Genomic DNA, 27064 nt, shown 5'->3' with positions numbered 1-27064 from the left:
GCTCAGGGGTGGCCCTAAACAATAAGCTAGTTCTTTCATGTCAGTTTCCCTTTGACCTTGATACGATTCGTTTCTGAATTCTTTATCCTGTCCTCTTTTCACATGGCCTATCCTTCCTTCTCTTCCTTACAAAAGAATAATTTTATAGGCATGTGTTCTTGATAATTGTGGCTTGCAATAGAGGCCATGGTCCTCAGCCTAACTCTCATTTCTGCAAAGATAAGTACAAAAGTGTAAAGAAAGTAGAGAAGGAACAGCCTTTCAAACTAGCAATGACATAAAGAATTAAGGAAACAAAGTAAGGTTTTCATGAATCTCAATGTACAAGGCTAAATACTTGTGAGGGTTTTTCCACAAACCTCCCAGTAGAGAATTGTAAATAACAACAGAGATAGCCTATAAATGAGAGTCAAAGTTTCACAAAAGTCAATGGAGCTCAGCTCGGTGCTCTGTGATGACCTAGATGGATGGGGGGGGGGGGGGTGTGGGGGGGTAGGATGGGAGGGAGGCCCAAGAGGGAGGGGATATATGTATACATATAGCTGACTCACTTCTTCATACAGTAGAAACTAACACAAATTGTAAAACAACTATACTCCAATAAAAAAAAATAAAGTGACATGCACAGCTCAGTTCAAAATGCTGTATTGATGGAATGGTTAAACAAACTGTAGCAGATCCACACAAAGAATGTTACTCAAAAGGGAAAGGAGCTATTGACACACGCAACAATGTAGACATCACTCAAAACATCATGCTGAGTCAAAGAAGGTGGAAACACAGGAACAAACACAGCATGGTTCCAATGTTGTGAAGGTCTAGAACAAGTATACTAATCTGTGGTGAAGAAAATCAGAACAGTGGTTGTCTCTGGGGAGAGAGGGATGTAGGGGTGAGGACTGACCAGGAAAGGGTAGCAATGAACACTTTGAGGGTGATAATGTTCCTTATCTTAGCAGGGGTTTTAGGGGCACAGCTTGTATGCATAGTCAAAGTCATCCTGTGGTTCACTTACAACTTGGATTTCTTCCCAAAGTTTCCCTCAAAAGAAAAAAGTAAACTGTAAACGTATGTATCTCTAGTTAATGGTATGCATTCTAAAGTGTGTAGAAGGGCAGCAGGCAGTGTGTTGGTATTTTAAACTCACTTTGAAATGATCAGAATGTAAGATGGACTGATGGATGGCTAGAGGGATGGGTGGATGGATGGATAACGTCATAAAATACATATAGCAAAATGTAAAGATACATTCTAGATGGTGAGAATATGGGTGTTCATTGTATAAGTTTTCCAACCTTTTTTTGTATGTTTGAAATTTTGCACAATAAAATATAGGGGGAATTTTTTAAAAAGTGTTGAAATTATCTAAAGTGTGATGAAAAATGATGTCTCCTGAATTTTTTAATACTAAGGAAAATTTAAAAAATTGTACACACACACACACACACACACAACTATTCTCAAAGAAAATGTTGAGTATAAATTTCTCAAGTATTTTTCCCTGGTATTTTTGAAGGACAGATGATTTTGAAAAGAGAGAAGAGGGTTTCATATAAATACTGAAAAAATTTTTAAGAATTTTCCAAATGTTATGACATTACAACTTGTGAGGTCTCCAAACTCTCTCATGAAACCAAATTTTCTCTAAGCTTTCCTTTTCAGTTCACTGAAGTATTATGACTCAAAAATAAATCATAAGATATGATAGACTGATAATGAAATCACTAGCAAAACTCAACCAACTGCATTAATCCTTAGTCATATTCATATGGAAATTATTGTTCATTAAAAAAAAATGTGCAGACCAGTGAGTGTCAACTGAGGTCCTATCTAGAGGTGGGGGACTGGGGAATGTGCGTGCTCATTTTCATTGCTGGCTTTTCTTAAATCTAAGTTTGCTCGATCAAATTCACTGTGAGTTGGGAGCTGTGTTAATTCTCTGTTCCTCCTCGTCACTAAATGATCCAGTTCCCAGATAGTCCCTGTCACATACAAGACCTGCAATAATGACAACCAGGTATCAGAAAGTAAATCCCTGAGCTGAGGAAGCTCGCCTTCTAAGGGAGGAGAGAGTTGATAATGAAGCGTTGATGAACAAGGTAATTTCCCTGGATGAAAATGGTTGTGGAGAAGATTAAAGAGGGGAAGAGAAAAGAGCGATCTAGTTAGGGGGCCAGAAGCCAGGTTTAGAAAGGGTGGTCCAGATGGCCATTTCGGTTGAGGATAAGAAGCTGGCCATGTGATGATCTGGGGGAAGACCATTCTGGACAGAGAATGGTGAACAAAGGTCTTGAGGAAGGATCAGGCTTGCAGCATCCAGGAGTGGACCGCAGTGGGGCTGGAGTGCAGTGAGGGATGGAGAGAAATGGGAGGTGAGGTCAGCCTTGTAAGAAAATGCTCTGGAGAGCACTGGCAGAGCCTTTAGTCCATTGCTGAGACATGGGGGCTACTGAGAACTCTTCTTTCTCATCCTTCTTCCCACTTACCCACCGGGCACAGCCTTCTTGTATTTAAGTAACCATCATCACTACTCGGTCTCACATCTGCAGGGCTATTGAGCGTGACCATTCTCTCTTCTGGAAATCATTAGAAGATAAGCACTTCTGGCTGCTGAAGGTAAAATTCTTCCCCCAAGAGTACTATGAGTCTCTATGGGGCCTTTGGGCTCCGGAGACAGAGAGCTCAACAGGGACTTCACCCTCTGCTGTCTGGACCCAACATGAACTGCCATTTCTGGTCAGCCTTATTTCTCATTTCTATACCCAAATTACCTCTATACTCCATATAAGGAGTGTGGGTATGCTTAAATGGAATGAGGTTCGGGGCAAGTTACTAACGCTTTTGGTGCTCTGCTTTCCTTTATACAAAAGGGAAGACAGTTCCTACTCCATGGGGTCATGCGTGTTCAATGAGACAATGTACACATGGCGTCCAGCACATTCTGGCTCACTATCGACACTCAAGAAGTGTTCTTTTACTTAAAAAAAAAAATCCGGTTCCAAATCAGCCCAACTAGACAGGTCCCATTTTATTTGATCTTCTATCATGGAGTATACTCTATGAAAATTTCTTCTTTATATCCACCCAAGTAAAACTTTGTGGTAAAACTTTGAAATATGTCATATATTGTGGTAAAACTTTGAAATATGTCATATAACTCTGTATATTACCCAGCAGATTAATGAAATCTGTAGCATCATATTTTTTTGTTTGTTTCATATTTTTTAAATTGAGGTATAATTGACCGATGACATTATACTAGTTTTAGGTGTACAAAATAATCATACTATATTTGTATATATTGTGAAATGATCACCACAACAAGTCTAGCTAACATCGTCTCCATACATAGCTACTAAGAAATTTTTTTTTTCTTGTGATGAGGACTTTTAAGATCTACTCTCTTGGCAACTTTCAAATATTTGATACAGTATTGTTAACTCTAGTCACCAAGCTGTATGTTCCATTCCCATGACTTATTTATTTTGTAACTGGAAATTTGTACCTTTGGATTCCCTTCACCGCACCTCTGGCAACAATCTATCTGTTCTCTGTATCTGTGACCTTATTTATTTATTTATTTGGTTTTGGCTTTTGTTATTAAATTCGACATCTAAGTGAGATCATATGGCATTTGTCTTTCTCTGTTTGACTTCTTTCACTCAGCATAGCGCTCTTAAGGTCCACGCATGTTGTTGAAAATGGCAAGATTTCATTCTTTTTTTTTTTTTTATCGCTGAATAGTATTCCATTGTGTATATATGCCACGTTTTCTTTATCCATTTATCCATCGGTGGACACTTAAGTTGCTTCCATATCTTGGTTAGTGTAGATAATGCTGTATTGAACATGGGGGTGTGTATACCTTTTCGAATTAGTGTTTTTGTATTCTTCGAATGAATACCCAGAAATGGAATTGCTGAATCATATGGTAGTTCTATTTTAAATTTTTTGAGGAATCTCCATACTGTTTTTCGTAGTGGCTGTGCCAGTTTACATTCCCAACAAGAGTGCACAAGGGTTTCCTTCTCTCCACATCCTTACCAACACTTGTTATCTCTGGTTGTTTTCATAAAAGCCATTCTAACAGATGTGAGGCGATAACTCATTATGGTTTTGATTTGCATTTCCCTGGTGATTAGTTATATTAAGCATCTTTTCATGTACCAGCTGGCCATCTGTACGTCTTCTTTGGGAAAATATCTATTCAGATCCTCTGCCTATTTGTTAATACGATCATTGTTTTTTGTTTTTGTTTTGCCACTGAGTTGTCTGAGTTCTTTGTATATTTTAGATATTAACCCTTCATCAGGTATATGATTTGTAAATATTTCTCCCATTCAGTAGGTTGCTTTTTCATTTTGTTGAGGATTTCCATCATACAGAAGCTTTTTAGTTTGATGTAGTCTGATTTGTTTATTTTTGCTTTTGTTGCCTTTGCTTTTGGAGTCAGATCCAAAAAAAAAAAAAAAATCACTGCCAAAACCAATGTCAAGGAGCTTATTGCCTATGTTTTTTTCTAGGAGTTTTACAGTTTCTAGTCTTATCCTCAAGTAATAAAGCCATTTTTAGTTAATTTCATGTGTGGTGTAAGCTAGTAGTCTAGTTTCATTCTTTTACTTGTGGCTGTCAGCTTTCCCAACATTTGTTGAAGAGACTATCCTTTCCCCATTGTATATTCTTGGCTCCTGTGACATCATACTTTTTTTTTTATGACATTCTTGTCTCCTAGGAACACCAATTTCAGTGCTGATTTTTATTTCTAATGCGTGAAGGCTTTACATTTTACATTCTAGCCTGGAATAAAGTCTCTCTCCAATATCTTCCTATGAACAGACACTAAAAAGAATGAAGTTCTTAAGAGTCAATGATAACACAATTTTAAATTTAAAGACTAAAAATGAGGGCGATAAACACACATCTTTTTTCACTTCCCCATAATGGCAAGTTTTTATTTTAAAGCCTCAGCAATCCATAAAAAGAAATGGTCAGTTTAAATTGGTAGCAGACAGAGGAGAATTCTCCTAATCCAGGAGGTATGAGAATGATTTACTTCTAATAGTCTCAGAAGGCCCAAGTAAATTATGTTTCCACTACTGACCTAAATATGTGTAGTCTTTAGTGGGGAGTGCTTAGCTTTATAAAGTCATTAAAGAAATACTTTTACTATTCAATATTCCAGTCGTCATTCATTTAGGGGATACGTGAGGATTATTCTAGAACTTCTGATTTTCATTTTGAGCACACATATACAGTTCATTACAGTTTCTTACTTAGTGGCAGTCTTAGTCTTCCCCTTCTTGGTATCAACTTCCACATCCTTTAGTTAAAGTGAGGGAAATTCTTAACAATATTTCAGTTACTTTTGAGTTTCTTCTCATGAGATTTCTTCTCATGCTGTATAAGAATTCCAATTCAACAATGATATCCAAACCCTGTTCTGACTGGAGGTGCTTTCTCTTTTGTTCTCATAGAGGAAGAATGTGAGTTTTTGAATTAATTTATTTTTCTTTATGGCATCATGAATACAAGAAAAGACGAACGGTGTTCAGAGATAAAGCCACTAAAGATTCAATAGACCTAAAGACAGTAGGTAGGTTTTTATGCCAGATGGCAGCTAAACAGTTGTTTCTACACTCTCTCCCTTTATATACAGTCTTCCAAGTACTTGGACATGGCCTCCAAGTTGTAACCACTTCTCAGAACTATTTTCAGAAAGAGGAAGTCTCAATGTTAAAAAATGCTTTGCTTTTCAGTTGCAGCTACAAAAATTGTGTGACTAAGGCCCAAACGTTCTGAATGTAATAATTATTCACGAAGGCCGAGGATGTGATGAGAACTTCCCAACATGAAGTTAAAGGCGGTTATCTATTAGGAGTGACCTGAATCTAAAGGAATGTTCAGAGATTTGGTGAAAGTTAACATTCACTGTTTTGAATAAAGACTTGGTATTTTAGAGGAACATTGCTTTTCTCTTCACAGATATGCAACTCCAAAAGAAATGGCCTCCTCCCCTCTTTTTTTTTTTTTTTTTTTAATTCTCACTGTTACAATCCCACTGTCCATAGAGTACAGCAGGTAATCTCTTAAAGAGGCAAACTGATCATGTCACACTCTAGATTACAAATTTCTAGTCTTCTGCAGCAATGAGAATACAATCCAAGCTCCTTTCCAGGGCCCAAAAGGTCCCCTGCCTAGTTCCATGGTTTCATCAGTCCTTGGGTGCAGCCTTGCTGATTGTCATTCTGCTAGAATGAGCGCTCTGGTTCCCACCACGGCATCTGTCCCTGCTGTTTCCTCTGGGCACCCCGTCCCAAAGATCACAGTGCGGGCAGCTACTGTTCCTTCAGATCTGAGCTCAAATGTCACCTTCTCAGAGCTACTCCATAAGCACCCCCCACCCCACTTCAAATTCTGCATTCAGGAATTGAGAGCAGCACTTCCAAGTATCCCCGTGTGGAAAAGATGTTTCTAGGGGCACGGGAAATCTTAGAAAGTGGTGCCCAAATCTAAACCATATGTCCAATAAGAAGTTAGATGCAATGTGTATGACCTCAAAGTTTCACTTGAGAAAAGCATTCATAAAAAGTAACTTTTGACTATCGTGTTTTTTCTGGATGACGTGCACCATTTTAGTTTGATGAACTAGTGTGTTGGGAGATTCCAGTTCGTTGCAGTTCTTTGAATTTAAGCAACTCCAAGCCCATCCAGGATTATTATATTTTAAAATTTGCTACTCACTCAGTTTATTTATCCAATAAGTAATTATTGCACACTTACTATGTGCCAGGCATTTTCCTAGGCCTGCATGGGATTCTGCAAGGAAGAATCCCTGCCCTTTGGGGGAGTTTACTTTAGTGGGGGACACAGACACAGAATAAATGACTGCTCTAGGTTAGGTAGTTGGTCAGGTGAGCTTCTCTATAGAGGTGACATTTGAGCACGTGCAGAATGAAGTCACCTTCTTCTAAAGATTTTATTTCCCCATAATCCGGAAAATATTAGGTGTTTCTTTTTCCTTCTTTCTGTTCCTAGACATTTATCATTCCTGTGGAGGTTGTTTATTTTCATGCCTTTTGATACCCCAGCGTGAAAACATCAATACATGAAACCAATGGCAAATGACATATACAGAATATTGTCAGAAAAAATTTCTGATCTAAATTGGACTTTTTTAATCCTCTTATATCTGCTATTGAAAGGACAGCTCACAAAGGAATGACGTGATACTTTAAGAGTTAGTTTGAAACCTAAATGAGTATATTTCTCTCATCTCAATTCTGTGAAGATACAAACAATATGTTGTTGAACACAATGTTCTATCGTGACTCATATTTACTTTTTGTAAAACACACCTTGTTACTAGATTAATGTACTTTATTCATAAACAATGGCAGAACTTAGGGAACAGAGTTTATATATGGAAAAAGCCAAGGAGTACTCATAATAGATTCTTACCGAGGTAACTGTCGAATGTCTCCAGAATACTGCTCATATTTGTAGTTTACCACATACCACTGGGAACTATAAAATTTACAAGCCTGAAAGGAAAGAAAAAGACAATTAAAAATTATCATTAAAAAAGCAGCTGTCCTGACAAGAAGCACGGTGAATTCAGAGTTCATAATCTCTTGGTTAATGTTAAGGTAGCTATGTTAGCAATTTTAGGGTAAATAAGGGGCTTGCTCAGTATAATCGTTTCATTTCCCAGTGAAAGGGAAATCTAACCTTTCCTAGACTCTTAGAGGAGGAACCATTTAACATATTTATTCTATTTTTCTCCATCAAGCAAAGCCTAATTCAATCATCCTCTGAATCATAACCAGATATGTCACTAACCTCAAGTACATTCATTATTCAGCTTTCCTTGGCAACCCTTCCTTTATTTAACAGTTCTTAGTAGTGAAATATGTTATTATTTATATGCCATCCTTTCGTCATAACTAGCCCATTTCTTTGTGTTCTTGCATCAATAACCTTTCCTTTTCCTCCTTCTGTCAACCCTGTTGTCAGCTTAAAATCAGTTTTTCAGTTTTACTTCATTGCCTTCTGAGCCCAGCCTTCTCCCTGATTATTCATCAATTTTATAAGTATATGTGAATAAAGATGACCAAAAAACTTCTAAAAAAAGTGAATAGAGTGAAAGAATTATCTTCTAGTGGTTCATAATGGCTGAGTTTCCAGTACTTCCTGATGGCAAATATTTCCCAAACACTGACCAAGCACCTGGCATTGTACTGACCATAGAGTAGGAACGGGGCTTCACTAGCTGGCAAGATTCCTTTAAGATTCTAAAACTACACAAATCTGGGGATTAAACAGCAGCACTAGGACTATGAGGAGACCCTGTCCTCTAGCATTAATGGAGAAAAATGAGGAGCAGTAAACTTGCTGCAATGTGAGAGATGAGACCTCAGATCGTCTTTGTGACCAAGAAGGGGACAGCAAATGAAATCTTTTCGTGAGAGTCATTATTCAAGGTGTGGAAGTGTTAGAGCAAAGAAACCACTGGCACTGTCTTTGCAGAAACAGCAGGCGGGAGGGAATGGCCCAGAGCGGTGTGTAGAAAGGTGGGTGGAGAACGCAGGGTGTGGGCTCCTGGCTCGGGAGGCACGGGAAAGGCAGGGAGAGGGGTTAGGGGTCCTCAGCCACCCTGGATTTCTCAGGCCTCAAACTTTCTCAGCACCATAGCTTTATCTGTCCAAGGAAACACCCACACACACATGGGGACTGAGGGCAAACAATGCATGACACTAGGACAAAGATAGATAGGAGTGGGAGGAGGGCAGCAGGGGGACAGGAGAGATGAGATTAAAAACAGAACATCAACAAGGCAAACGGACATGGGTAACAGTCAAAGGGGATTCAGGGGATGGGTACTGACTCTGGATGGAGAAGAGGAATGTGAACAAAACAATATTTAGCTAAAATTAAATTTCTTAATTTGCCAATTCCTGAGCCAACGGTGCAAACCACATGTTTCTGGAAATAAGAGGAAAACTGAGCCCTGATATGTTCCTTGTCTAAAAAGTTCCATCTTCATTTTAGATAAGATGCCAGGAATTCAGGCAAGGAGCATGAAGACTGCGGCATCCCAATCCAAGGAGGCAAAACATTCATGGTCACGGTTCTTTTCCACCTCTCTCACTTACTTTCCTTTCTCTACACTTTCCTGTAGTTCTCAAACGATACAAAATGGAAAACAAAAAGCATAAAACCCACCTCTTTTTTGCATTCCCTTTCCATCTCTTTTTTTTCTGGTGCATAGTTTTACCTAGTTCCCTTCTAAGTATATATTTGAATTGGAATACTGTTTTTATTCACTTAATGGCATATTCTAAAGATTTTTTACTTTTGCTTTCTAAATTTTATGACCACTTTAAATAAGTAGAATAAAGTCTCATACCCTAATTGACCAACCTGGTCTCTTGGTTTTGGAAACCATCCGTTTATTAATTTGGTAAATAAACATTATTGAACCTTACTGTGTGCTCAGAGTTTTTCCAGATGATGCAAATACATTAGTGAATAAGGGACAAAAATTTAAGGCCCTCTTGAAAAATATGACCCTGTGAAGAGCTGGTCAATAAACACAAAAATAAGTAAATTGTGTAATGTATCAGGAAATGGTAAGTGTCATGGAAAAATAAAGCAGAAGTAGGGGGACGGATAGAGTTGGGGAAGGAGGGACAATTTAAATAGAATGGGTAGGATAAGTCTTACAAAGAAGGTGACATTTGAGCAAAGACTTATAGAAGAGGACAGAGAGAGCAGTGACTACAGCTACTCCACATTTTGCGCCATTGTAGAAAAAAATGTTGCGGAGCATTTCTTTATGAATTTGGTCCTCCCATTTTTCCCCAAGTTGGACCCATTTTGGATTATTTTCTTAGGATAGAGTACTCAAAATATTTTAAAGATTCTTGATAAAAATTGCCAAACTAACATATATTCTTTACAAAAAAAATTGCGAATGGAGGGTATTTCACTGAAGCAGGAGCTACAGGGCTTTGTTCTTGGTCTGGAACTAGTGCTGACTTCCAACATGATTTTGGTCAAATCATTTTATTTATTAGGATCTCTGATTTAGCAACTGAACATTCAGGGTATTAGACTGGATTAGAAATTTCTATCTCATAATATCTATTACTATACTTCCTAATCTGGAGGTTTCAGTGGGACAAATGTGCATTGTCTTATTACTCTTTCTTGCTATGCATAGTACCTACGTTTAACCATGATAAACATGTATATTCACACACATTACACATATGTTCACGAGATGTCACAGGCTTAACCAAACCTGAGATATGGTAATCCTGAATTCCACTGACCAAAAATGAAGGGGGTACTTTCTTATAGTAGTACAGTCTAGTAAAGAACTACCTCTTTTTAGTTTTGCAGTGGCAAGTGCCTGTCAGATACTGTTTGAGCAGGTGTTTTACATATAATCTTAATGAGCACTCCATGAGATTTTATATTCCCATTTTATAGATCACAGAGGCAAGGAGAGGCTCAGATTTTTGCCCAAGATCCCACATGTGGTAGAAGTAGGATTTCAAACTGGATTTGTCTGACTCAAAAAGTCCATTCAACTAATTTATGAGCTGCTTGATGATTTCAGACTTTGCAGACTTTTTAAAAAAAAATCGCATCTGGACAATCATTCCAGATATTTTCTATGGTGTTTCTGTTTCTGTCTTGGAGTCAGACAGACCTGGCTTTGAATTTTGGTATTAACTGTGAGATCTCAATTAAGTGAATTAATATCTATTTTTTAAGTCTGTCTAAATAATACCACCTTCATTAGGATCCATTCCTATAAAGCACCTAACAGAGGGTAAGTAATTAATAAATACCTGCTTTTAAAAAAATCAGTTTTCTCAGCAAGTTTGACTCAATCTATAAATCACATTCACGATAGCTGATAATAACTTGTTTTTCTTCATTTATTCAAGTACAGTTTTGGAGAAACTATCTTAGCTCTGATGATCACAGCGTTCTGTTTTAATCAAATTCCTTGTGAATTTATTTGTTAAGCTTCTTGTATCTGGTGAGGGGTAGATGAGGATTAGGGTTGGACTAGAAAATCTGTGATTTCTCCAATTCTGAGAAAGCCAGTGCATTTTACAAACACATAAATGTTTCTCCTACATAGTTAGGCATTTTGGAAATGTTACTCATAGAAAATTATTCTCTATTCTTTGTTCCAGCCCACACACTCACTCTAAGAAGATCATTAAGTACTATTATAATTATGACTACAACTCCCCTTTGTCCAAAAACTAAGTTGAAATGACCTGCTGCGAATTCAAAGTCACAGGCTACATCTCTGCTTGTTTAATAAGGCAACAGCTCCATTTTGCCCTTAAAAACTACCTATCTCACAACACTGATTTCAAAATACCCACTTCTTACCCCCTTGAGAATGGGAGACTACCACAGTCTGCTGCAAAGATGAAGACTGAATATCAGCAAAAGTTTGCTGAGCTGGTTAATTTTTCCAAGCAGCAATGCCCCGGTTCACATTTTATTTGTCTATTATGTTTGCTTGTTCAGCCTTTATCTTGCCGTCTTTATGTGTTTAGACACAAAAATATTGAGCCAAGTCAACTTGGTCGAAGGCTTTTAAACCATTAAGATAGTGTTTTCTAAATTGTATTGTGTCCATGGGGGTTGCTAATTAAAATTCAGGTTCCTGGGTGCCATGAGGGAGTCACTGAATCAGAATCTCTAGAGGGGGCCTTGAAATCCATCATTCCACTGGAGTGACAATGTGACTCTTTCCGTGTCATGCTACCTGCCTGTGAACTGAAAGCATTAGGGTCCCAGTTTCCAACAGGGAACTCTAGTAACTGAGATGACCCTCTAGCTTTCCCTTAAGTAGGCACAGCCTTTTAAAAGAGCAGAGAGCATATCAACTCCAGCATGGGGTTTTATTGACAGGGTACATTCAACAGATACCAGTTGAATGAATGAATCTCCTAAATTCTTTTTTAGAAATAACTAAACAGGACACCTTAAAAGTTCTAAAAATCTAAATACTTCAGAAAAGATTGGGCAACTGTAAAGGGTACCCTAAAATACTCTAAACAAAACATTTAATTTTTCCCCCTTTTCCTTTCTTTTTAGAGGATCATCAGAATCAATTCAAATCATGTTACCTACCTCAAATAGCAATTAGGGTTTGGCAATGTAATTTGTCCATCTCTTACAAAGGCTGAGTATTAGATTCTGGCTACAGAGTAATAAGCAGGTAATAGATGGCCTTTTAGATGCAAAATTATTTTTTTTTCTGGTTATAGAAGTTTATTTAGTTATATGACTACTTTCTTGCCAAAAAGACTTTTGCAACCACAAAAGGTGTACTTTTAGGCCCTTAGTCACCACTGGGATTAATTCTGTATTTGTAGAATGATGGTGGTAATTTTCATATTAATGCCATTCTTTATGAAGTTTAGAAGTATTGGCTATTGTATAAATGTTGAAAATGCAGCATCACGAAGTTAAGTGAATTCAGGCAAATTATGTGTTGAAAGAGTGGCTGGATAATTCATTATCCACATTGAGGCATTTCAAAGTGAAAGGAGATGCTATTAGCCAGGCCAACAGGTAGAATATGAAACTTCCTGCAAATCAGGACACTGGTCACACAATAAATACATTGATATTTTAGAAAAAGAAAAGGCACTGAAAACATTTTTTCAATTTAACTGGACCACATTATATATTCCTTTCAAATGCAATCATTAATTTCTGCACAATAAAAATAAGTTAAACAGTGATCTTTTAAAACATATTACACTCAGGAGAGAATGAAAATCAATTTGGACAAAATAAATGATGTAACTAGATCTGATTCAGTTTCAGAAATCATGATACAATCTTATTTAATAAAATTCTGAGTCTATTTTTTAAAAATATTACTTGATGTTATGAGGGTGAGTCAAAAATTATCTACACTCCGGTTATATTAAAACTTCTATAAATGCTACAGCCAGAGTGTGGATAATTTTTGATTCACCCTTGTAGATAGTGTTATTATGTATATAAATATGCATGTACAATGTAAAATAGAATGTCATATCAAATGCCAACCATAAATGAAAATCATGTTTAAACTATTTTGTTTGAATTACAGAGTAGCCTAAATGGCTATCTTCGTTGATTCTAAATTGAAAATGAATCAAGGTGTTTGGTTTGTCTTTTCAAAATGCATGGCATTAAGGCAACTGAACAAACTTTAAAATTAGACTTTCAGAAATCACACCTGTGCCTAATCTGGGGACATACACTCTAATTTCCCAGCTAGATGTCGGGATTCTGTCAGGACGTAAATAATGGATGGTACTAAAAAAAAACCTTGATAATATTATCGTCTAATCATTCTTTTCATGTAAGTCATAAAATCTGGGTTTTAATTTAATGCAATTGAAATTTTAGGTTCAAACTTATGATGGGTTATTTTTTATTTTTATACTCCAGGATCTCTGACATATTTCTGTCTTTATTCACTTACCATCAAACATTTTTATTGTGGAGAAGATTAGGGGATGCCAATTTAGAATTGGGACCGTTCTGCTTATTTGGAAACAAGACCATTATTCTAGGGATTTGAGCGACGAGGAAATAAATTTCTTCGGGGTGGTTAATACGAAACACAAAAATACTTTGTTTTCATTGTTTTCAACAGTGTTTTCCATACACATTTTATCCTAATGCCACTGAGGAGTAAATGCATTTGAATTTACCTTTATCAACACTTTTATGTTTATTATTTTTACTGTCAGACATTTAGTGTAAAAAAAAGTTGGGTGATCCATTTTGTTCTGACCATGATAGAAAAAAATCATTACATATAATTAAGACTAAATCATATACAGGACAACAACAGATTTTGATATCGTTTTTCCATTAAATTCTTGAAGTTGCAAAATAAATATGGCTTTACTTATAAATTTACTTTTAAAAAATAAACAGAATGAAAAGTCCCTTAACCTCCCGCAAAACCTCCGCTAGTGAATTAAGAGCCTCCTTCTTCAAAACAAAAACAAAAATCTTTTTATTTGCACTAATTTTATTAAGAAAGGCTTAAGATTTTTTTTTTAATTTGGGGAAATTTTTATAGTAGTATTTTCCCAATATCTTCCAGTAATTTAAATCGTGCACGTACCCTGATGTCACAGCAGAGGAGTTAGTTCTAGATGGAAGAAAAGCATGTTTACCATGCTCTGGTCCAAAGTTAATGAATGCATTAGAACTGCTCATTTGCTGCCCAATGATTCAGAATCAGAAAACAGCATTCATTTTTATTTAATTTATTTATACATGCAAAAAAACCCAGAATCATTTATTGAAAGACTCATTCTTATTTCTGGGTAAGTTGGACTACACATTATTCTACATGTGAGATTCAAACAATTTGTATAGAGTACAAAGGCATTTTGGTTAAAAGAATGGTTTCTTTATCAATGTACACAATATACAGTCCAAAATTAAACATAAAGGGTACAAAATTATTTTAACCATAAAAGTAAGAAACGAAATTCCCTGTGTTTTCTTCAGACGAGATACATTTCATTCTATTGAGGTACGTTTCTTTCAGTTAACAAAATGGGGCAGCATGAAATACATGTGAAATTATGGCAATTTCCCTCTCCTCATAATTTTCTTTGAAATGCCTAGGACCCATGTTGCTTAAAATCTCCTTTACTTCTCAACATTATGCAGCCTCTACCTTGACTATTTATAATTTTCTCTTGGGTTAATTGAATGCCACTTGTCTGGGTTCAAATGGTAGAAGAGGAATAAGAGGAAGAGGAAGAAATTCATTTTCAATACTATACTCATTTGGTCATATTGTTTTCCATAGTTACACAATTTTGCTTCTTAATAAATTAAGCATTATTTTGGTATATAACTTAACAGTCTCCTGAGCTATTTTTAACTTCAGAATGCATAGGTTACTCTGCCTGAAGAGTTTCAATATTTGTACTGAGTTGACCCTCAAAGCACTTTCTAGGGAAAGGGACAACAATATACTAGCACCCTCATTGATACAATAACATATCTCACATCTCTTCAGAGTTCAACCCACTGTAATCAGGTTGTGATCACACTTCTGAGACTGCTCTGTTAAAGAACCGCCGATGACTCTGAATTACCCGATCCACTGAATTACCCAATCTTGACATGTCTTTAGCGTCTTACACCATTGGCTCACTCCCGCTATGCTATTGACAGTTCTTTGATTCTGAGAAATCAATTCCTCCCTGATTTCTTCCTACCTCCCCATCCACTCCACCTCCACTTCCTCTGCTGGGCCCCCTCTGCCAGCCCCTTACGGGGCAGCATCGCTCAGGGACCTGCCTCATGGCATTCCTGGGCAAGCTCTTCCAGGCTCAAAGCTTCAACTTTCAAATCCAGAGGCAGCACCCAACCCCTTCCTTCTACATTGAAACCTATGTATGTATCTTCTTGGATATCTCTCTCTGCATGTCTGCCAGAGATTAGCTTATTTACTTCATCCATCCCTGCTTGAGCAATCTGTACTTTCTTCTGGGTAACTTATTTAAATTACTGGCCCACGCCAGAAAAGTGGGAGTCATCACCAGCAGAGTCCTCTCCTTTACTTTCTTTTCCATCATCAACTCCTGTCAATTCTGTCTCCTTAACAGCTCTTCACTGTCGTCACAATCATGCTGCCATTCGTTAGTACAGATCTTTAACCCAGCTGGGCTATTAAATAAATAGTCTCCTATCTGTCCAACTTCCCTTCAGTGTTACTCATCCCCCCAAGCCAGCCAATCCATTCTCTGGTCTGCCTTTAGTTATTTTTTTCTTACACGCGAACCTGACCTTGTTTCTCTATTTTACAGTAATACTCCAGGGGTTCTTGTTAGTTGTTTTGCTGATCTGATCACAGGTCTGTCACTTCCTGCCTGGTGGTGAGCTCCTTGACTGTGTTACATCCAGGTGGTATCAGTAGCTTAGTAAGTTATAAATGTTGGTGAATAATAAACCCAGTCCAACCTCTCATGCAGCGGATAAGGCCCTTTATTGCATATACTTTCTATGTGATTCATAGTAACAACATAAATCAGTAAGAGAGGAACTTTCTATATAAAGGATTTAACCGTTTGCAAAGCTACAGTAATTAGCTCCACCCAGCTGGGCTGGGAGAAGCAGTTTCTGTGTATATCTAAAGGTACAGCTTGTTTAAGTCACTGAATTTGCATTTGCCTTTGGGACATGAGAAAAAATAACCTGATAATTAGATAGGGGGTTGAGAGAAGAAATTTAAGGGCTGAAAAAAGTATTACTCTGAGCTTTATGATTATTATTATTTATTTCCAAATTTGAAATTAACCTTGTTTTTACTTATAATTTGCTGCATAAGGAAAAGTCTACAGAACTCCCTTCACTGAGTGTATCTGGGATTGTGTCTTAGCACTGTTAGAGGTTTACTCTGGACAAAGGTAGACATTTTTGACACTAATGATAACAATTAAGAATGGATGTGGCCATAGAAAGAAACAATTGACTTGACCTTTTAGAGGCTTTAATATTCCCTTTCTCTTCATCACCATCTCCCTTAATGAACTGCCTGTCAAAGCTCACTCGATAGCTGATTCTGTTTTACTTGAGCTGTACTGTGCCTCTAGCTCCTGATTATTTCCTTCTGTCAGACTTACTTCAGCATTTCTGAAAGATGATTCTCAAGAAAATTGGAGGGGAAATAGAATTTCTGCATGGTCAAATAAACTTGGGAAATATTTCATGCCATATTTCCTTCTAAGGCAGTCTGAATGGATGTTAGCTAGTTAAAGACTTGTGTGTGTGTGTGTGTGTGTGACCTGTGAACATCCTGCAGCTCTGGCTTTCTGCAGAACACTCTGTGTCTATATGAAATTGATGTCTGCTCTGATCTCAACCATTTTTTTCTCTTGGTTTTTCATGTGCGTTTTCTATGGGAGCCTAGAGATTTCAACCACATTTAGTCTGTCTTCTTTGAACCTGGCGTGTTTCTCCTGTTCAGTCTTGGGTCCTGTTGTTATTTTTTCTGGAGAATTCAACTATGTCTGGTCTGGATACCCTGCTTAAAATCTGAACTTTTCCTTGCCTCAGTAACTTAGTACTTTCTGGATGAGGATGGTACATAATCATTCTGTGTATGTGTGCTTATATATACATATTCAGATATAGATGTAGGTGCAGATATTTTGCTCCCATTCTTTTAATGTTTCCACAACTCTTAAGTCCTCAGCTGCTTTATGTCTTGACCAAAGTGAGACTTGTATTCTTGAACTCAAGACTTACCCCTCACTTCGTCATTATTCTACTCCTGCTGCAGGTTGGTTTCTAGAAATTACAGAGGGCTTTGTTGCTACCTTAGTACTTGGTATTTCTCCCAGCCATTCAGGTGAAGTGGTCCCTGGACCCTTGCTCCCTGTTGGGCCACTGTATTATCCCCAATTCTCTGCTCTCTCATCTTTTTTGTTAAGAGAGACCAAACCAAGAGCTTCGTGTTAGTGTTTTGTGTGTATTAAATTGAAAACTTTGCTGTAGAAGTTTTGCTTAGGAAGTCTGCATCCTATTTATAGATCCCTTTAATTGCTCCCCTGAGCCCTTGTGGGAGAAAGTGGTGCTTGTTGTATCACCGAAGTGTTTCATATTTTTTATGGTTATAGATGTTGATTTTAAGCCATTTATGAGGATCAGATAAAGACATGGCTCCCCGCTTGTTATTTTCCAAGTGTTTTCATACCATTGCTGTATTCATTTTTAGAAACACAGCATTGGGGTTATTAATATCCTCACTTAAAAATGGAGAAGTTGAGGCAGAACTGTTAAATGCTTGTTAAAATGAAGGACATACTCCCTTGTGAACAGTGGAAACATCCCCATTAGGTCACGCTATTAAGTGCATGGTTTAAAGGTATTTTTCAAAGGATCAGAGGTAGCAAAGTGGGTAAGAGCATGGAGCATGGGGTCAGAGAGATCAAAGCCTTAATTCTGCTTCTGTATGTACTTGAGCAAATATTTAATTGTTTGGAATCTGCCTTGTAGGCTGTAAAATGAGGTAGTAATACTTATAACACAGAATGTGTTTTATATGTATATATGTTATATATATGTTGCTGAACTCTTGGGTTAGTTTAACATAAATGTAAAGTGCCTTAGTGGATACTAAGTACACCTATACTCTTGTCTGGGGAATTTTATATTTAATAGACACAGAAGAGAATGAATAACAGATAAAACAGAAAAGGGAGAATTTGTTCATTTTATTTAAAACTCCCATTAAAAACACAAAGTCATTCAAGATTTAAAAAAGTAAATGCCTACTGCCTTTCCTAAGAGGCTCAGAGTTGTCAGAGTGAAGAGAGGGAGAATTCAAAATTAGTATTGAACTTGATGTGTTTAAATGAGATTCATGACAGTTTGTTGCCTAGCAACCAGGGTATTTGTCCTTGCCACCCCGTGGGGAGCCATAGGGCAATTTAGCACAGGGTGGACCAAAAAGGTTGCTTAGTGTGAGGCAGCAACCACTGTAAGGGAAACACGTGTTTCTACAAAACCCTACAAACATCAATGAATTCATTTCAGTGCTGGCAACTTTGGTTTCAAAACTCAGCCAATGCTTCTCAAAGTGTGGTCCACTAACTACATGCATCAGGGTTACAAAGCTACAGAGGGGTTGTTAGGGCGAGGACTGAGACAAGTGTTTCCTTCCAGAGGACAGCTATAAGCAAAGCACACACGCACAGTTGGCATCGTGGTTAAGACGCCAGGGGCCAGAGGGCAGAGGTCGGGGGGGTCGGGCCTGTCTATTCCCAGCTCTATGATGCTGGACACACTCCATAATTTTTCTATGAAAGTTTCCTCATCATTAAAAGGTGATGATGATGGTAGTGATGAAACGTATGTCTGTAATTACTGCAAGCAAAGGGCTGCAAAGCATATCTGGCACAGAGTAAGTAGTCAATAAAGATCAGTAGCGATTAGCTATTGAGGTCAAGACTTTCTGCCAGCATGATTCTCTGGGGTCATTTCTCAGTCTTAACCCAGCTCTCTGGTGACCCCTTTCTTTTTATCTACTGTCTCCAGGCTCGGCTACTCATGTTCCATTATCATCATGCGATGTTTGCAATTGGGTTTCTCTTCTTTCTATCCTAGGGCACAAGTTTCACTTTATCTTCTCCCTTAAAAACAAGTACAACTATGGGAATTCCCAAAGAGTTTTCATGGCCAGTGATCCAGAAAAATTAGCAGCGAATAAAAGAGTTTCTTCCCAGGCTTCCTCCACTTTCTTCTTCTTCTTCTTCTCTTTTTCCTACTTTAGATCCACGCAGTTGGGAAAAACATTATAAGAAGATTCATTCATGTTGCCAAGGTGGATCCTCTGTCCTGAGATTTGCAGCCTGAAAGTCTGGCAGATACCTGGTGTTTAAGGTAAAAGGCATTCCACCTGACTTCTCCTTAGAGCAGTTCTCAGGAGAAATGAGAAGCAGAGGGTAGACGTGAGTAAAGGAGGAATAATCCCAGCTGCAAGTAGTTGAAAGGAAATTAATATAGGAACAAAGGTGAAGGTAAAAATTTATCCCCAGGAGAAATAGCAAGACAAAGGCATATTTTGTGGTCAACCTATTCTCAGCTGAAGTGGACATTCTTAGAGAACTACAGAAATAAAGGGATCAATTTGGCCATTTGAAGTTGTGGGGCAGAAGCTCAAGAAAGTACAAACAAAACTAAAGGCTTCTAAGAACCCGAGAATATCCTTAGAGGTCTCCAGTGTTGCACTGACCTACTTTTCAGGCCATCCTTTTCCCCAGGAAAGGAGCTAAACTTGACACCTTGGTTGGATCCAGACATTGGGGGTGTGGTTTCTGATTGGGTTCTGGCATTTGGTCTTTGAGCTGATTGGTCCTACCCCAACGGCTTACCAGGCAATAAAATGAGCAGGTGTGAAGAGGCAAAAAAGCTGAAGCAGGCTGGCAACCAAATCCAAGGCCTTGAAAGCCTCAGGTACTAGAGACCTCTAGGGGAGAGCTGAGAACCCCTGATTCATGTGAGAAATTTTCCACAGCCTAAAGGAGAGAGACTGCAGACAATCTGGAACACACAGATACTCTATACACCCAGAAAGAGGTGCAAGGACCAAGAAAGGAATCTAAAATCATGGAAGTGTTTATAAATCCATTCAAATTAAACTATATTATATTATAAATTATGTTATATTACAAATGATTAAGAATGAACTATGTCAGAAGAACCTAACTGGCTTCTTTGATGGACAGAGGGGCCCAGCAGATAAAGCATAACATAAAGCAAAACACATATGGGATTTTGATCGTTCCATATGATACTTTCATTATCAAACTAAAGTAATAATAATAATAAATAATCTGATGAAGTCTCTAAGGTGGCTTCCTAATGACTTTTGGAGGAAAGGCTCGAATTGCTTCCAATTCTGGCAGCATTTTTTGATATGTTCTAAGTAACTTTTTTGAAAATATTTTTTAAGTCCAAAAATTTGTTTGTAACATCACAACAATATAGAATATATACATTGAAAATCAATCTCTACCTCCTCCCTATAATCCCAAACTTGTGAGGTAACCAATGTTATGAATTTAATGTGTATTTTTTAATACTATTTCTAGACTTATATAACATATTTAAATATTCAAATATTTTTTAATATCTCCAATGATATACTGTATATTCTGCAATGTTCTTCTCTTAACAGCATATCATGGGCATTCCAGTTAATACACTTAAGTGTATGTAATTTTTATTGGCTATTTATTATTATAAAATATAGATGTGCAAAAATATATTCAACCTTACCCTTATCAATTGCATTACAAACTGTCTGGTGCTGCCATACTCATGCTTGTAATTATATTTTTATGCTCTAGTATTTGTTTTTCTAATATGCATGTTGCATACTGACATGTATGACTTAAAAGATGCATTTGAATATCTCAAAAAGCTATAGACGTGAGAATTACAAACACTGTGTGATAGTGTTTATTTTCCTATATTTCTATTATCATTAAATGATATTCAACTTAAAATTTTTCTTCATTCAGATATTATAGGTCATTTTCGTTTTAATTTGTATTTCTGTGATTATAAGTGTAGCTTAGCAATTTTGTATGCTTCTTGGCCAACTTAGTCTTAAACTCCTGCTCTTTTTGAACTTCCTGCTTCTATCTTTTTGCTCATATTTTCTTGGGTTATTTATCTTTTTCTTATTAATTTGCAGAATTTTGAGTATTAGAAATGTGTATGGGGGCGTGTAGCAAAAAATATCATGAGTTGCAAATAAGTTCACTAAGTATTTTCTTTTGGCTTGATCTATGGTTTCATTCATCATAAAAATTTAAAACTTTTATTTGTTAAATGTGTCCATTTCCCATAACTTTCCACCAACAAATGTTTTCTTACATTTTTATAACTTTTGTTTATAAAATTAAGATTTTAAAAATTCATCTGGAGTTAATTTTTACGTGTACTGTGAGATAGAACCCTAACTTTATTTTTGTCCAAAATGGATAGCCAAATGGTATTTGTTGAATTGTCCCTCCTTCCCCAGAGAATTTGAAGTGCCACAGCTACCGCTTATTAAGTAATCATATGTACCTGGATCTGTTTTTAGATACTCTGTTTTATTTCACTGGCTATTTTTTTTTTAATTTCAGAAGACAGGAAAAGATGGAGAATGTCTCTATTTTTTAAAGCTAACATTTCTCTAATACAAAAGGAAAAAAGAAAAACTAGAGCCAAATCTCACTCATGAATATAAACACAAAAATTTGAAAAAAATTAGCAATTCTAATGTAGTAAAGTATTAAGGTAATAATACAACTTGCACAAGAAAGTTTACACCAGAAACACAAGTATGTATTCATAGGACAGCAACCTATTAATTCTATAACAGTGCTGAATTCAAGCAAAAAAGCTATTATCTCAATAGGCTGAATATGAATCTCATAACACAGCATAGCCAATCTTTATAAGCACCGTGTAGGCCAAGAAGGCCCCTCTTAAACTTGAGAAAGACCAAGAAAGACCCTTCTTAGACCTTTCTTTTGTACCTGAAGCTGTCATAAAACCCCAAATCAAGAGTAAGACAGGATCCCTGATTTTAGCATTATTATTCAATATTGTCTTAGAGATATTAGGTAATAAAATAAGAATTAAACAACATACTTACTAGAAAAAAACTCAATTTTTTTTTGCAGATGATATGACTACACACTTAAAAATTTAAAAAACTATTAGGATCAGAGAGTTTAGTAAGCTAGTTATTCATATTTGAAAATCAATAGCTTTTAAAAAATATCAGCAATGAACGGTAAGAGAAGGAAATGGGTCTACTCACATTTGCAACAAAACTGTAAAATACATGGAAATAAATTTGACAACAAAGTTCAAGATCTTTACTAAGAAAGTGCAATATTTTAGTAAAGAACACATAAAAAAACCTAGTTAAATATTCCCTGTTAGGAATTCAATATCATAAACATTTCAAATCCTACCTAAGTCAATACATATTTACTGCAGGACTTTTGTAGACCTAGTCTCAATGATTCTGATTTGCTTGTGTAGAAAATGATTTTCCAACTCTTCTTTTTTTTAAGAACAGTGATGCCCTACTAGATACTAAGACTCCCTCTAAGGCAACTGTAAACAAAATATTATGGTACTGACATCACATTTTTATCAGTAAATGTGAAAACAGTATACTCAGATATCCTGTTGTTATCTGAATTTGCATTTTTTTCTTTTTTTTTTAACCTTCTTAGGAGGTGTTATAATTTAATGTGAACTTCAAGAAAATAAACATGAAATGATAGAATTGAGAAAAAAAGGCAAACCTATGGCAAAGATGACCTGGATTGAATAGTCCAACATAAAATATGTATGATTAATCAGGTTAGGATTTATATGTACTGTACACTAATAAGGCTAACTTCTACTCATACAGATATGTTTAAGAGCTGAGAAAGGGTTTTGCTATTTTATGTAGCTTTTTATTTAAATCCTAATTGGGATATACTACTTTCTCAGGATTAAAGGCTGCATTTATTTATTTATTTATTTATAACTTGTTTTTTTAAATTTATTTTATTGGCTGTGTTGGGTCTTTGTTGCTGTGCATGGGGCTTTCTTTTAGTTGCAGTGAGCGGTGGCTACTCTTTGTTGTGGTGCGTGGGCTCCTCATTGCCGTGGCTTCTCTTGTTGTGGAGCACGGGCTCTAGGCGCATGGGCTTCAGTAGTTGCAGCACATGGGCTCAACAGTTGTGGCTCACGGGCTCTAAAGAGCAGGCTCAATAGTTGTGGCGCACGGGCTTAGTTGCTCCGCAGCACGTGGGATCTTCCTGGGGCAGGGCTCGAACTCGTGTCCCCTGCATTGGCAGGTGGATTCTTAACCACTGTGCCACCTAGGAAGCCCTAAAGACTGCATTTAGATCCCACTACTTTCAGTCTGACCTGTGCTGGGCTAAATGTTATCATTGCCTTTTCTGTAAAGGAGGGACTGGCTTCATTTATTCATTCAATAGAATTCTGTTAAGTAGCTGTTAAGTGTGGGCCCAATCCCTGCCCCAAAGCCCCCTGTAGTCTGGTTAGAAGATGTAGCAGTTTTATAGGCCTCTCCTACACCAACTAAATGCAAGTAGATGCTACACCAACAGCCTTTTATCAGTCCCTTTAAGCTGTCCACATGGTTTTCCCATTAACTATTTCTACAGTTAACACTTGAAAGAAATCTCTTAAAATAGAAACTCTGTCATCCAACAATTGTCACATAGTATGGCCTTTCCTACAACTCAATCTAAACAAGGAAAATAAAATTAAATCTTTTTGTTAAGGATATTCAAATATTTCTCAATGTGGGGAAAACAAAATTTAAAAATTCTAAAACTTGAATGGTCATCAGATAATGAAAAACGATTCACAGGAAATAACAGGTGATAAAAGTTGAAAGACATTAACTAACCACAGCATTTGGAATTCCCTATTGAGAAGGAGAGGGAGACAACAAAAATATTAAGTTGTAGTAGGAACTACATGGGGGAGAGCAAAGCTTTATAAAATAAAGGATTGGAAGCATCACATTTACCTCTTTCACCAGTAAATTTTCTGCTTTGTGCTCTGCATCTTCAGGTACTGTTGAATACAATGTTCTGATGTCCCAAGAAACTGTGGCTGTCTGAGAGGAACAAGGAAAGGAAATTAAGCCTTCCAACTTAAAGCATTGAGCAGACCACTATACCAAAGTCACAATAAGGAAGTGTATTAGATCTTAGCATTAAGAACAGAGAAACTTCCATAGTTCTTACCAATTTAATCTCTAGGAGGGAAGGTTCAAACCTCTTTTAATTACCACTACTGGCATTATGTTAGTCCCCCTTTCTCTGTGGTTTCAGTTACACATGGTTAACTATGGTCCAAAAATATTAAAGGAAACTTCCAGAAGTAAACAATTCATAAGTTTGAAATTGTGTGCTGTTCTGAGTAGCATGATGGAATCTCGAGCCGTCCCACTCTATCTGTCCCCACTATCCCATCTCATTGACATCCTCAGGGCTCCATGATCCAGGAAGACCCTCCTTCTGATATACTGTCAGAAAGTTAACAAATAGTAGCCTAATACTATGTCACAACATCGTTCAACTCACTTCATCTCATCACCTAGGCATTTATCATCTCTCATCATCACAGGAAGAAGGGTGAGTACCATAGAAGATACTGTGATAGAGCACATGCACATAATTTTTATTACAGTATGTTGTTATAATTGTATTTTATTATTAGTTGTTGTTAATCTTTTACTGTGCCTAATTTATAAACTAAACTTTATTATAGGAATGTGTGTATAGGAAAAAACATTCTATGTATAAAGTTTGGTACTATTTGCAGTTTCAGGCATCCACTAGGAGTCTTGGAATGTATCCCCAGCACATAGGGAGGATTATAATACTGTATTACAATTACTGTTTTATTTGTGAAGCTCATAATTTTAAGCTGTTTCCTTCCCTGCAGAAAACAAAAATTTGGGCATCTGTATATTTTGACTAGTTTATTTATATTGGTATCATTTTTGTTCTTAATGCTACTGATAAAATACATGTGAAATGAAAAAGAAAACTTACAAAATCAGCATTATTTTAATCCTACTGTAAATAATCTCTTGAATATCCACAAGGCAAATTTAGCCCCTTTCAGAAGCTCTGTGTGTGAGTATGTGTGTGTGTGTGTGTGTGTGTGTGTGTGTACATGTTGCCACAATTATGGTGGGAGAGAAGAAAGGGTATTTGGTAAATCTGGACCTTGAAGAAAACAAACCATGTCTTTGGTATCTTCATTTTCATTGAATTAAATAAAACATTTTCAAATTCAGTGCTAAACAAACGGCTTTTTATTAAATGGATATACATGAAAAATATAAAGAATCTGTTAAAATAAGACATTTAAAATAGAATTCATAGATTGTCTCCTCTGTACATATCTCATGGGATGCCATAAAACAGTAACTTTCCATCACCTGCTACCAGCTTCCTTTAGTCTGTACTCCTTGGCAATTACACAGATGCTGGGATAATGAGTCTGTTAACATACGTGGTACCAACAGTTGGGATCTCTTATTTTGTACATCCCCAAACTCACAAATGATTCATCAGTATTTTTGAAGCACAAAATAAAGTTCATTTGAACTATTCTAGATGAAGGGCATGTTTTCTAGACTAATTATTAAAATAGTTGAGAGTCTCAAAACCCATCCTTACTTTGGGAAGGAGAGGGGTCCAGGGAATTTAGTCTTCTGAGTTCACAGCTGCAGCTGCCAGCTCTGCCACCAAGGGCAGCACCGGTCCTTTTCTTCCAATTCTAGCCTCATATTTTCTTCAAATCCCCTTTTCTCTTCACTCTGGAAGTGGAGCTCCTCATGGGTAAGAAATTTGATCTGTTTTGTTCACTGCTATAACCTCAGCACCTGGTTTGGGTGCTCAAATACATGTTGAGTGTGTTGAGGGCATGTGATATGCATGTATGCATTCTGTGTATGCATGTGGTGTGTGTGTGTGGATGTATCTGTGTGAGCACATGTAGTTGCATGTAGTGTATAAGTATGTCTGTGTGAATGTGTGTGTGTGGTGTGTGCCTGGTGTGTGAATGTGAGTGTAATTATGCATGAAGGTATGCTGTATTTGATTGCACGCGTGTGTGTGTCATGTGTGAGTATGTGTGTGTGCATGTGTAAGTGGGTGGTGTATGAGTGTATCTGTGTGTGTGGGTGTGCTTGCATTTATGTACATATTGGGAAGATGAGGTTTGAACACTGAAAGTGGAAGAATGTCACGTGACTCTAACATGCTCAGAGGACAAAAATAATGAGAAAACTATACATAACACACATGATGTATGTATTCAAAATAAATGCTCATCTTGAAACATAGATACAGAGCCCCTTGGTCAGTGCATTTGCCCCAAGATTTGACTGCAGTTGGTGTGAACAGAGTTAGGAAGTGCTCGGAGGACATGGTTGTCGATTCAAGCCAAGCACAGATACACACACAGGGAACCACTGCTTCCCATGGGAAGTGTGCAGGGGCCAATTTAGAATTTATTATTGTCTTGATTTTAGATTTTTAATTCCTTTTGAATTTCCTCTTTCAAGTTGCTTCTTTTATGTTATTCAGTCTGTTAGAAGATAAACAGTAAACAAACTCTATTGAAAGGTTGGAGTAGAAGATGAAAATCCATGTCTAAATTGAGCTTTGGGGGTTACTGCTGGATTTCAATTATTCGGGGATAATTTATTTCCTGTTTGGACAGATAATTTGCAGATACAAGGTGTAACTTGGCTGGTTTCCAGGGAACATTACATATTGTGATCTCCTGGCAATATTAAGGATTGTTTTCCTCTAATTAAACATTTTTTCTATATTTCATTATTTTATAATAAAATTTTTATATAAAAAGCAAAAGATTCCTCTTTTTTATTATCCAGTACAGTTTCTTATTGATTTTTTTGCCTTTAAAAAATAAT

The 27064-nt window shown here is 36.9% G+C and overlaps 1 protein-coding gene across 4 annotated transcripts in view; it reads right to left on the bottom strand.

The window, feature by feature from the left end:
- The window catches only part of DOCK10 (dedicator of cytokinesis 10), a 261399-nt gene that overhangs the window by 111697 nt on the left and 122638 nt on the right, over positions 1–27064 (bottom strand). For all 4 annotated transcript variants that reach the window (XM_057744533.1, XM_057744534.1, XM_057744532.1 and 1 more), the window contains exons 3-4: positions 24137–24226; positions 7459–7541 (exon numbers count right to left, since the gene is read on the bottom strand). In XM_057744533.1, coding sequence (XP_057600516.1) covers positions 7459–7541; positions 24137–24226 — 173 coding nt within the window. The remainder of the gene's footprint in view (positions 1–7458; positions 7542–24136; positions 24227–27064) is intronic.

The sequence above is a fragment of the Hippopotamus amphibius genome, chromosome 8 (assembly GCF_030028045.1).
Source record: "Hippopotamus amphibius kiboko isolate mHipAmp2 chromosome 8, mHipAmp2.hap2, whole genome shotgun sequence".
NCBI lineage: Eukaryota > Metazoa > Chordata > Mammalia > Artiodactyla > Hippopotamidae > Hippopotamus > Hippopotamus amphibius.
This window is presented reverse-complemented; position numbering and strand designations above follow the sequence as displayed.